The sequence below is a fragment of the Panicum virgatum genome, chromosome 3K, assembly GCF_016808335.1.
Source record: "Panicum virgatum strain AP13 chromosome 3K, P.virgatum_v5, whole genome shotgun sequence".
Lineage (NCBI taxonomy): Eukaryota > Viridiplantae > Streptophyta > Magnoliopsida > Poales > Poaceae > Panicum > Panicum virgatum.
In genome coordinates this window covers 12,575,967-12,588,415 of record NC_053138.1, presented here as the reverse complement: position 1 = coordinate 12,588,415, position 12,449 = coordinate 12,575,967, and the positions used below count along the sequence as shown (strand labels likewise).

The window sequence follows — 12,449 nt, the reverse complement described above, 5'->3', positions numbered from 1 at the left end:
GGTTTTCAATGTGGGCTGCGGTACTAGAAACGAGGAGTTCCCCTCAATAAAGAATAGTAGATTGATAAGCACACTTGTGATCTTGATCATTGATCCATATGGAAATATATCAATCAAAACTGGATGGAGTGAGTAATACACCTTCGCTGGCTCTTGTACACGTACACCTTTAAGGCTTTAACCAAACGGTGAATAATGATCCAACCCTACTGTGTATATCAAAGTGCTTGATCATATCCAAGCAATGATGTAACTGGAGCCCCCAAGACCAAAAGCCCATGTATATATGCCCACAAAAGTGAGTAATCACGATCCAATCACTTGTTTAAGGAGCTATCGCCCGGCCGGTATGATTACGCCACAAGCAAGGTTAAGGCTGAGGAGGCTGACGCCGCTCTCCTATTTGGCCCTTGCATGCTTCTGTACTTGCTTTACATCAATAAGGATATGATTAGACAGAGTGGTCAAAGAACTGGGTTGGGTATGGCAGACCTAAAGGAGCTTTAGATATGATTCTATTGTGAGGCACCAAGAGTGATGAAATCATTAGTCACTGCAGCTTTTGGGAGAATAGTATTACTCGAGGAAATTATTGGCCAGCACGTACTTGATGCTAAGATAATTAACACTTGCCCTCTCGTCTGTCCTAGTGGGATAGTGAGGTTACTTGCTGTTCAATAACATAATTTATCTGCACCAAGTTAAGTATTTTAGTCTGGAACACTATGTTACATGGAAGCTTTGTTGGTGGCGGCCATCTGCTCTCCTCGGAGAGCTTCTGCTTCTGCACCTGCTTTTGCATCATTTCATCTGCATTGTCCGGGTCACGCTTGGTCGTCGGCTTCTCTTCGCTGGTGGATGCTTTGTCGTCGTTCCGGTCTAGCGGATGCTTTGCCATTGTCGTCGCGTTGGTTAAAATTTGCTTTGGGCGGATGCTTTGCCGCCGTGGTGGTGGACAGGGTGGATGCTTTGCCGCCTTTGTTAGGTCGCAGACCTTCCCCCCTAGAAGAAGTTGTTTTTGCTTGCAGATTCAGTTGTAGGGTTGTGTCTAGATGTGTGGGTTGTGCTCTTTGTCATTTTCGTTTTACTTTGTTGTTGTTTGTGTTGTTGTTGTGTTTTCTCGTTTGTGTGTGCGTTTTTCAGTGTTTCTCTATTTTTAGTCCTTTGTGCTCTTGTGTTGGTCAAGCTCTACTTGGCCATTTCAAGATTGTGTCTGTAACTGCTTTTTATTTAATGAAAAACATGCTCAGGTACGGTCACGAAAAAATATGGAAGCTTTGCACCTGTTACTATAGCTATGGGATCTTGGTTCTGGTCATATAATTTCAAATGAGTAAAAATGCAACCGAGGCCCTTACTTTTTCCCATATTCTCATCTAGGTCTGAATTCTTAGAGTGAACATTGTAGGTCCTTCAAACTTTTCAAGTGATTCACTCCAAGTTCACTCGAGGTCTAATTATGGACCGAAATTCATTTGAAATGAATGATGAAGCACTTAAAAGGTTCAAGGGTCCATATGTTCAATTTGAGAGCTCATCATGTATCTAAAAGATGTGCATTGAGCACGCAAGCGAACTTGTTAAAAACCGCTCAGCATGGTATCAATGACGAGTGAGGCAACCTTCATGGCAATCAGTTAAGCTTGGTAATTTGTCGGGCGCATCGATCCACTGCAGTGCACGCGTGGTGTCTCAGACCTAAAACTAAAAGATTCAAACATAAAACATTAGAAACAGGAGCAGAGAGGTTCAGACAGGATCAATATTATTCTCTCATTGCATACTCAAGCACTATTATTCATTGTACTGATTTGGCTTATGCCAATATTAGAGCATGCATCCATATGACCATATTATTAGCATTGTATTGCTCCTGCCGGTGGAGAAAAAGGTGAGAAAAATGAGTAGGTCATGGTTAGCATAAATAGTAGATATAAACATTTTTTTAGGGGAATGGGCGAATAGTAGATAGAAACATTGAAGAAGGGGACTGTTTTTCCCCCTTTCCCCTGCTTTAGCCTGCTACAGTACAGAGAGCGGCGGAAGGGCGAACTTCTTGGTCCGCCGTCGATTCTGCCGACTCCCTGCCTCCGACGGCCGCTCTGGCGCCGGTGGAGGTGGGGATCCGGCGAATCGACGCGCGGATCCACCTGTATAGCTAGTTCCTAGGTTTAGGTTCTTAGTTCCTGCTCCATGGCGGCTTCATGGAGTCGGGTGGATCTTTTGGCCCTCAGCTTCGTCTCCGGCGAGCTCGCCGTCGTTGGCACGTTGGACGGGGTTGCGAAGCTGAGGCGGTGTCAGGTTGTGCTTCCCCTCCTTTGTTTCGGTGAAACTACTGTCTTCGCCGGCGATAGGTGGGTGAGCCCCTTTTCCCCCCAAATAAGTTTCGGTGTATGTGTGCTCGTCGGAGATGGTTCGGTGGGGTTTTCCTGCTTCGTCTCTGCGAAGGGATGTGAGCTTCCACTTATTCCCCATACTGGGAGGTGGATTCCGGCCGTCGAGGTTGTTCCCAGCGGCGGCAAGTTCTTGGCGAGAAAGATGTCGATGCTCTTTCAGTGTTATACATGCGGCTCGACGGTGGCTCTGGGTCATTGGCTTTTGTGGCTTTACGTGTGATGGTCTTCTTCGTCGGCCTCGGCTGGGCACGGCGGCGGGCGGCGGGCGGGAGCTGCGGCTCATCGCGAGGATGGAAGATGAAGCTGGAAGAAGAGTTTTTTACAGACAAGTCCTTCTGGTACCTTGTTGTAATTTTCTTTTCTTCCCAGGGGTTGGATGTAATTCGGGGATGTAATTTCACACTTCAATGAATCCATATCCCTTCGGAAAAAAAACATTGAAGAAGAGGACGAGGGTGGTGTCAACGCAGCCCATGGGGCCACGGCGAGCGTGCTCGTCTCGCTGCCTGTGGCGCTCGTGCTCTTCTTGGATAATGTTAGTACTTGAATAGTGGATACTGCAGATGTTCTTGATCGGTTTGTGCACTTGCTCACAGATAAATTAAAATTGTGATTAAACGTGTGTTCTTTGTATATTTATTTATTTATGATGTGCAGACATTTATTGTCTTTAGATTATTTGTTAGTGAAACTATGCGTTTGAGAGTGATCAACCTGAAATCAATTTGGGCTCGATTGTTTGTCAATTGCCCATGGCTATTCAGGATGCGTCCTGATGGAATCCGCCTTGTGAACTTTCCAGAAAATGTTGTAGGGAGTAAATTGTTTTTAGTAACTCTACATTAATTGACAATTACATATAGCCAACACCTATAATGGTTAGAGTGTTGCCTATAAAACATCATAAGTTGTGTTGGCCAGTGTACTATCTTATGGCGAAACCATCTCTTCACAAAGATATACTGGTTTGTTCTCTTTCCTCGTTTGGTCTTTGCCATATAGGCCAAAATGCTTAGATACAGAGGCGAAGGTAGCACTAGATTTACCATGATGGAATACAACATAGGTGAAATACAAAAGATACGGGAATTATAAAGTTCCATAATTCCAAATTCCACATTGTATCGAGCATGCATAAATAACAACCGATCAATAGTTCTCTAATTATATTTATTCTAATTATCAAACTTCAATGATAAATGACAAAATCATAAATTATGAGCCAACAATAAATACATGAGTTTTAGCTTGAAAATTTAGACGAAAAGTAATTTAAAGATCAAGCACATTGGGCTGTTTTAGCTTGGTTCTCTTGACCCCTATGACTCAGTTAGCTCGCGAGCTGGCTCCAGCCAGCTCGTTAATGAAATAGTTGCTCGGCTCATTAAAAAATCTATCAAGCCGAGTCAAGTCAAGCCGAGCCGAGCTGAGCAACAATGAGTCTATCCAGCTCGCAAGTTTTGAGCTTGTCATCCAGCCCTGTTTGTCAACAACATGTGTCTTGCACCGTACCACTGGAGCCAGCGGGAGGGAGGACCGGAGGACTCAAGTGCCCGTGGCAGTGAACGGGAAATTTCCCGTGGCTGATGTTGTTCGCAAGTGTGAGACAGTCACACAAGTATTAGCATAAAATCTTCAGTTAGACCGGAACCACGTCAAAGTTCACCGTACCCACCGCGGGGCGCTCGAGTTCCCCGTCCTCGCCGGCGCCGGCCACCGCGCGCATCCAGCTAGCCATGTCCAAGTACGGAACCATCACCGCCTCGTCCCCCACCGCGGCGCCCGAGGGCTCGCCCGCCGCGCTGGACTCCACCTCCTCCAGCGCTAACGCCCCCGGCGCGTCGTCTCCGGCGGCCGCGCGCCGCCCCTGGCGCGAGCTCGCGGACCCGCGCGCGCTCTCAGTCCCGCGGGGTCTCGCCGACGCCCGCCACCGCGCGCGCGCCAACCTCGCGCGCTTCAGCGCGAACTACGGCCTCGTCTCCATCGCCGTCTTCTCGGCCTCCCTGCTCTGGCGGCCCATCTTCCTGCCCGTGGTCGTCCCGCTCTTCTTCCTGGCCTCGCCTGGTGATGCCCTCCGCTTGGTCCCGATGTTCACGCCCTTCCTGCTGGCGGTCACCCGCGGCGCGACGGGCGTCCTCGTCTTGCTGCTCGCTGGGGCCCTGCTCGTCGCGGCCCACGCCGTGCTGCACCTCCCCGCGGACGACGACGAGGAAGCCAGGCTGTGCTCCAAGCCCGAGCCACCGCCGGCAAACTAGCTAGCCCCGGCCGTTCCTCGTCGACCTCATTGGCTCTTGGTTCAGTCGATGTTATTATTGCAGTTGCTCTTGTTCCGTTTGTGAACTTGCTCAGAGACAAAGATGTGCTTAAACTTGGTTAGTCGATGCATGAAGACGTTTATTCTCTTTAATTGGATGATTTGCTAGTGAAATCATGTTTTTTGGGAGCGATGAACCTGAAGTCGATCAATTTGGGCTCAATTATTTGGCACTCTACGACCATATGGTTACTTGGAAGTTGGAAGCGTCCTTTGGAGAAGTGGAGCTACACGATCAAGCCGGAAGAGATTGGCCATATAATTCCAAATTGTTAGTCGTTTTGGTAAATTTAGACTTATAGATTTTGCTATGTATATAAACATGATGTATATATAGATGTATAGCAAATACTATATATATCTAGATTTATCAAAACGACTTACATTTTGAAATAGAGGAAGTACTCAGAAATAGAGGAAGTACTCAGGTATCCAGACTGATTTGTAACAGCACATTAGCAAATTGATCAGTCTATTCTCAATGCCACTGTTTGTTTCCGCTTCTTTAAGTCATATTTAGATTATAAGTTAAGTGAAGATTTTTTCGCTCATCACTTTTTATTTTTTATAGTTCAAATCTCTATATTGGCTTACCACATAAGAAAAATAAGTAAAAATAAGGTAGGCGTTTAGTGTAATTATTATTTATTTTACCAATAAACTAATTATAATTGGAAACAATCAAGGCCAATGACCGGTAGGAACCAATATCCTGTAGAACAAAAGTGGGATGCTGCTCAGGGTCACGCTTGTGACCTGTCACACCCACTCCCACCCTCCAGATTCTGTGTTTCGGGTCTAAAATCAGCTCAACAAACCAGTTCACTTGTGATTTGTTGCTAGAATAAATTTTTTTTGTTGCTCGAACAATAATAATTGTTTCAACAATAAAAAATTATTTCAAAACAAAAAATGTTAGATTTTGTGTGATAATTTAACTATCAGTTACATATGTGACTCCTAACATTTGCGACAGAAGTGGCCATGATCGGAAAAGATGGCATGGACGTGTCACAAACAAGCCCACAATTTGGCTAGTCCAATAAACATTATACGGGCCAAGCCAAAAATGGGCTTTGAGGCATAATTGTGCCCTACTTAGCCCACACCACAATCCTCACAATATAAAACCATGCATCCTCTGCAGCACAGCTAAATCAACAAATCAACGGTCCGGATGGTGCACGCGTACATCTCCGGACCTCCGGTCTCCACCTAGGTGTATGTGTGTCCTCGCTCACTCCATGATTGGATTACCTTCCTCCCTCGCAGTTGCAAAGTCCAGCTACTGCGCATCAGGGGCCAGGGCTCTTCGCTTCCCGTTACCCCGCCGCGTCGCAAAGCTTCCCCGCCTCGCCGTCCCCCCACCCCCAGCCAGGCAGCCAGCCATGTCCAAGTACGGCACCATCCCCGCCTCCTCGTCGGCCCCGCCGCCAGCACCGGGAGGCTACTCCTCCACCTCCACCTACCCGCTCGATTTCATCTCCCGCGCCAAGGCCCGCGGCGCGTCCGCGCTCGCCGCGTGCCGCCCCTGGCGCGAGCTCGCGGACCCGGGCGCGCTCTCCGTCCCGCGGGGCTTCTCCGAGGCCTACCGCCGCGCGCGCGCGCCAACCTCGCCCACTTCGCCGCCAACTACGCGCTCCTCGTCCTCGCCGTCGTCTTCGCCTCCCTGCTCTGGCACCCCGTCTCCCTGTCGTCTTCCTCGCCTGCTTCGCCGCCTGGCTCTTCCTCTACTTCCTCCGCGACCGCGACGTCGACCAGTCTCTCCTCATCTGCGGCCGCCCCGTCAGCGACGGCGTCGTCATCGCGCTCCTCTCCGCGGTCACGCTCGTGCTCCTGCTGCTCACCGGCGCCACGTCCAACATCCTCATCTCCCTGCTCGTCGGCCTCCTCGTCGTCCTGTTCCACGCCCTGCTGCACCGACCCGCCGACAGCATCGACGAGGAGGCCGGCAGGTGGTACACGCCCGTGCTGCCGTCCAACTACTAATTAAGCCCGTATGAGCTGCTCTTCTTCCGTTGTTCTTCATCGTCTTCTTGCTTCTTCGGTTCGGTTATTAGGGAATCACTGCAGATGCTCTTGTTCCGATTGTGCACTTGTTGATAAATAAAATGTGCTTAAATTGGTGTTCCTTGTATTTTTAATGCATATAATTGGTCGAATGCAAACATGTGTTCTCTATCTAGATGATTCGAATGCAAACAGTTTGGGCTCAAATCATGTGGCGTTTGCACAATGGTAGATTGAATGGTCAAACCGTAAGAGAGAGTGTCTACAGCCAAAAGAGGAATTAGGTCCTCGAGTTACGAGAGTTATTAGACTCTAAACTTCAAATAAGAGTTTTCATGGAAACAAAAGAAACTAAAGAACAAAAATAAGAAAGTTAGAAGACTAAGTTTCAATCTTCTTTTTCGTTATTGCTCTTCAATCTTACAACGTCTTTCCACAGTGTTGACGCCTTTTACGGGCCAACACACGATCGCGCTAGGTCGCGCGACGCGAGGAGGAGCTCCTTGCAGCACCTCCTGCGTGGAGCGGTCAGACCGGTCAGAGGGACCGATCAGATCGGTCGCCGTGCACAACGGCGACGATCCGACGAACGCTCGCCCGGGAGGGACCCCGTCGGGGCAAGCGCGCGTAGGGTTGCCCTAGGCTCGGCAGGCCAGCTAGGGCGTCCTCAAACGCCATGGAGACGAAAGAAGAACAGTATGTCGAGGTTGGAAAAGTAGGATAACGAGAAAGAAAGGTAAAAACGATAAGGATAAATGTATTTGATTGGTTCGATTGGGTTCTCCTTCAATCGGCCGTGACCCTGTATATTTATAGGGTGGGGAAGACTTACCCCGCAAGAAATTCTGTTTACAGATCTAAATCTATTAAGAACTCTAATTGTACTCGGACTCCTCCTAGACCGGTCAGACCGGTCGGACCTACCGGTCAGACTGGTTGGTCATGCCAGACCGTCTACAGACGCCTAGACCGGTCAGACCGCCTGGACATACCGATCAGACCGGTCTGTTCAGGTTGCTGCCAATTTTGGTCGTCAATATATGCCCCCTGTTCTTTGGCAAAGCTTGCGTGCCAAAGAACACTTCTCTGTGCCAAAATTGTCTAAGGGCGACAATTAACAATGCGTCGGCCATACATTATATTTAAACATGCTAAAATAGCCGAACTAAGAGAACTAGCATGCAATAATTTTTAGCTTACGATCAGCAAACTATTTCGGCTTTACATTCCTTAGCATGTTCAATAACAAAATCTTGAGACGGCCAATGCGGCCGATTATACAAATCATAGCTCCTTGGTAAAGTATAAAAATGATAATCATAATATAGCAGCCAAGGATTATGACCAAACCATGGATTAAACACACATGAATATGCAGACCATGGTAGTGCATCGACGGGATGAATGACGAAGACCAATACGATGACCATTGATGCTTTCTTGATTGTGGTGGTGAAGAACTCCTTCTTCGTTTGCCTTCCAATTGATTGCTTTGTTTTTGCGCAGATATCTTCTTGTATTTGTCCAGAAGCTCCTCAAAGATCGGCTTGATCCTATTTTTTGCACCACCAGACTTCCCAGGTTCAGACCGGTCAGACCGGTCTAACGAACCGGTCAAACCGGTCCTGTCAGAACCGATATAGATGCTCTTATCTTGCCCCCCAGCCAAACTTGAACATTGTTCGACTATATTGTTTGAAGTATGGTCTCCATTGGGGACAATCTGAGCAACAGGAACTAGCCGATGTTTCTTGAACGGTCGGCTTCTCTTTATCTTGTGTCAAATCTGAATTTTTATTTAATCGCCCATCTTTTTTGACACGATAAACTTGCTTGATCACCATGTGTTTCTTTTTCTGCACATGCCGATTTTCAGGATCAAAACGGCCATTATTTGTAGGTGATGGCTTACTAATTGCTGGCTTCTTATAGGTAATATAATTTGGGCACAAATATGTAGGAAGAGATGGCATACAGGAATTATAATACCATGACGGATAAAAACTGGGCATGCTATAATAAGATCCGCATGGCTTATGTATAGACGACCTATATGATGAAAACGGCATTGAATTAGGAAAATTATTCGGCTGCCGATTCCGATCATGGAATTGCTGTCTTGGAGTATATCTCGAGTGTTTTGGATGTTTTGACCGACTAGCATCATTATTTTGTTTTTTGGATTTAGCCGGAAGATCTCTAAGAAAGGGCTTCGGCTTTTCCTTTTGATGCTTGTGACGACCTTTCGATTCAACGGTTTTCCAAACACCAATCTCGAGTTTTTTGGGATTAACCATCTTAAGTTTTGATTTATTTTGCAAAATTCTAGATGAACCGGTTAGACCGGTCGTGGAACCGGTTAGACCGGTTGCAATGCAACCAGCATCTTTGCCTTTATTTTGTTGCCCCCCCCCCCCGAGCGTTGAAGTACTAGATTTAGTCTTTGTGTTCTTGTTAGAGAATTTTGATTCAACAATTTCGGCTTGGGACGGCCGAATTGTATCTTGACAAGCAACATCAGGCAAATTTTTGCAAGGATAATTAGCCGTTTTTTCAATAGCCGACTTTTGAATAACATGAATTGGATTTACTTTATCCACTATATCAATTAGTTCAGGTTTACCAAGCAAATACTTGATATAGATACGATCACTATTGGATAAAATACTTGTAGACAATACCTTTCTCAGAACATCGTGGTATGATGGCGATCCTTTGTTCTCCATCCAGCACGAAAAACTCAGGTCGATCTGTACTCGAAGAATCTCCTGACATAGTTAAGAAGTCATCGCCATAGGTATGTCTTCAGATTGCACCATATTGCTAGGGCTTGATTTCGGTTATGCAAAACCGAAACACCATGGTCCCCAGCGGAGTCGCCAAAATATGTTGACGCCTTTTACGGGCCAACACACGATCGCGCTAGGTCGCGCGACGCGAGGAGGAGCTCCTTGCAGCACCTCCTGCGTGGAGCGGTCAGACCGGTCAGAGGGACCGATCAGATCGGTCGCCGTGCACAACGGCGACGATCCGACGAACGCTCGCCCGGGAGGGACCCCGTCAGGGCAAGCGCGCGTAGGGGTGCCCTAGGCTCGGCAGGCCAGCTAGGGCGTCCTCAAACGCCATGGAGACGAAAGAAGAACAGCATGTCGAGGTTGGAAAAGTAGGATAACGAGAAAGAAAGGTAAAAACGATAAGGATAAATGTATTTGATTGGTTCGATTGGGTTCTCCTTCAATCGGCCGTGACCCTTTATATTTATAGGGTGGGGAAGACTTACCCCGCAAGAAATTCTGTTTATAGATCTAAATCTATTAAAAACTCTAATAGTACTCGGACTTCTCCTAGACCGGTCAGACCGGTCGGACCTACCGGTCAGACCGGTTGGTCATGCCAGACCGTCTACAGACGCCTAAACCGGTCAGACCGCCTGGACATACCGGTCAGACCGGTCTGTTCAGGTTGCTGCCAATTTTGGTCGTCAACACACAGCACAAATCCATCACATCACTGTCTGCTTAGAAATTTGATGTTCGGATCATCTGTGCTTATCATGTCTCTTCACGTGAACCTCCACCTTTAGTAACTCAGGAAGCGATGCCGAAGGCGCCGTCGTCGCCATTTTTTGGTTTTCACCGGGAGTCCCGATGGATGAAGAGACGGGAGGTATAACGATGACGCCCCAGGAAGGAAACGGCGCCCATAGGCACAATGCCGCACCGGATTCAACCACTTTGTTAATAGTGTCTGACCAGTAACGGGAGGACACTTATGCTTATCCGCAGAGCCGGCGGAGTTCGAGCTTGGTGATGGATGGCGACTCATGGGCTCGTCCAATGTAGATAAATTGAGAACTGGTATCTCATTTTATATTTCTAGAAAACAAAGATCTAGCATGTTTTGGGTCGGCGGGGCACTGTTTGTTTATCAATCAAATCACCTCTTCTTCATTTCCAGTAAACATCATATGCTAGTTTTTTCAGCTATCATATCAACTCTTTGTATACACTCCTAAAAAAACAAATCTTTGTATACACGATTTGTTTAGTAATTGGCTGGCGGTTACTCGAATTCTTTTGCGAGAGGGCAATAATTGAAGTGACAGCTGTTGGCGGGAGAACAGTGTTATTATCATTAGTATATCCTAAAGGAATTTTATAGGTATGTATCCTGATGTGAATTTTATATGGTTCAAATAGGATAAGTTGCTGTAGCTTCCTGTTTGTGTTGTGCCTATCCAGCTGCACGCATTCAAGATTCAGCTCGATCAACAACAAATCTTCCATGAAAACATGGGAACTACGTATTTTGATATTTGAATGATATTTCAAGACTATACATCTGCCGGACTTGCAATATGTTAGTTTGTGCCTTCTTTTCGGCGAGTGTGATGAGCAGCAGAGAGGATGACCAGAATCCATGGTTACTATGAAAAATTGTGACTTTACTCTTGATTTTCATGGGAACTGAGAACGGTTTGTTTGTTCATGAATAGAGTGGAGCAACCTCAAAGCTATTTGATGACACGCTCTTGAGTTCTCCCAAGTTTATCTGTTCCTAAAAAAAAATCAGTGCAGGTGTATCTTAACCAGTTCGTAAACAGAAGGGATATCAATACCAGGATTCTCAAAGGTGAACACCTCAGAATATTGCCCGTTAAGATGATCTTTTAAAGGTAGGAAAGTTGTGTGACAGTACACCATGTAACGTTGTCACTTATCATGTAAGCCTCCATGGTGAAAGTTGGTTTAGCCTGAACGGGGAAAAAGGACATGGATAGATCAACAGATGCATGGCACAATGACATTCAATTTGAAAATGCTCTGTTTCTTCCTTCTCTGATAGTTTCTAGTGGCAAAGCATGCAATGACTATTGAAACTCCGATCTGGGGAAGGCCTCAGGGCTTCAACTCGTTAGATCAGAACCTGGTTCTGCTGTGTTTTTATTGTGGTTTTTTCATGGAATCCTGGTTTTGGGGTCTTCTTCCCAGCCTGGGGACTGGACACCAAGAAGCATTTTTGTGGTTCAATGGTTGATGTAACAGATTGTGAATTGACTTGTTCCGATGAAAATCTCCCCAGGTTCTTCTTGAGCTTGTGGATTCTTCTGAATAGTTAGTTGCCCACAACCAGTCAAATAGAAGGACTACATCAAGCATCGTCGTTGGTGAAAATCCACCATTTCCTCAGACCTGAAGAAACTAAATTCGTGCGAGAACCCACTGATCTCGTGCTCCTCGTTTCACTCGTGCTCCCAACACGCAACGTCTGTGTTTGAACAGCTGCGAAGCTTCTCCCCACTGAGTTAATCTTGGCGATGGTTTTGGAATTGTGTTTGTCCTCTGAACCGTGAGAAGGGGAAGTGTCCGTTAAGATAGAGCCTTGCCGCTAGCATATAATATTGGGTTAGAGAACGTTAGTACAAGGACATGAATTTTAAACTAGCAATTAGCATAATCTGATCCAACCCGCTGACTTTTGAAATGTAGAGAAATCAATTAGTGACGTCACTTTTGACAAACATGACATTCTCACCCACCTTTGCCTTGCCTTTCCACTTGATCGCAAAAACGAAACTTCAATTCAGCAATAATCTCAGCAAAGTCAGTTCCTGTTTAGGAGTAGAAGTTCAAAAATTGTCAAAGTTCTCGAACAGCAGAGCTACTCATGCAGCCGCTGGGCCCACTCACCAGTGACAGCCAGCAGGTCCTTTCTCGTGTGTAGCAGCA

At 46.6% G+C, this 12,449-nt stretch overlaps 1 protein-coding gene and 1 pseudogene across 1 annotated transcript; both read left to right on the top strand.

Moving 5' to 3' along the window:
- The first annotated feature begins 3,987 nt into the window (after positions 1–3,987).
- Positions 3,988–5,072, top strand: LOC120697672 (PRA1 family protein F4-like). The gene has a single exon (XM_039980961.1). It carries the CDS (start codon positions 4,133–4,135, stop codon positions 4,649–4,651), a length of 519 nt encoding a protein of 172 aa, XP_039836895.1. The 5' UTR covers positions 3,988–4,132; the 3' UTR covers positions 4,652–5,072.
- Positions 5,073–5,931: 859 nt separating this feature from the next.
- On the top strand, positions 5,932–6,927 carry LOC120697670 (annotated as a pseudogene).
- The last annotated feature ends 5,522 nt before the right edge of the window (positions 6,928–12,449 follow it).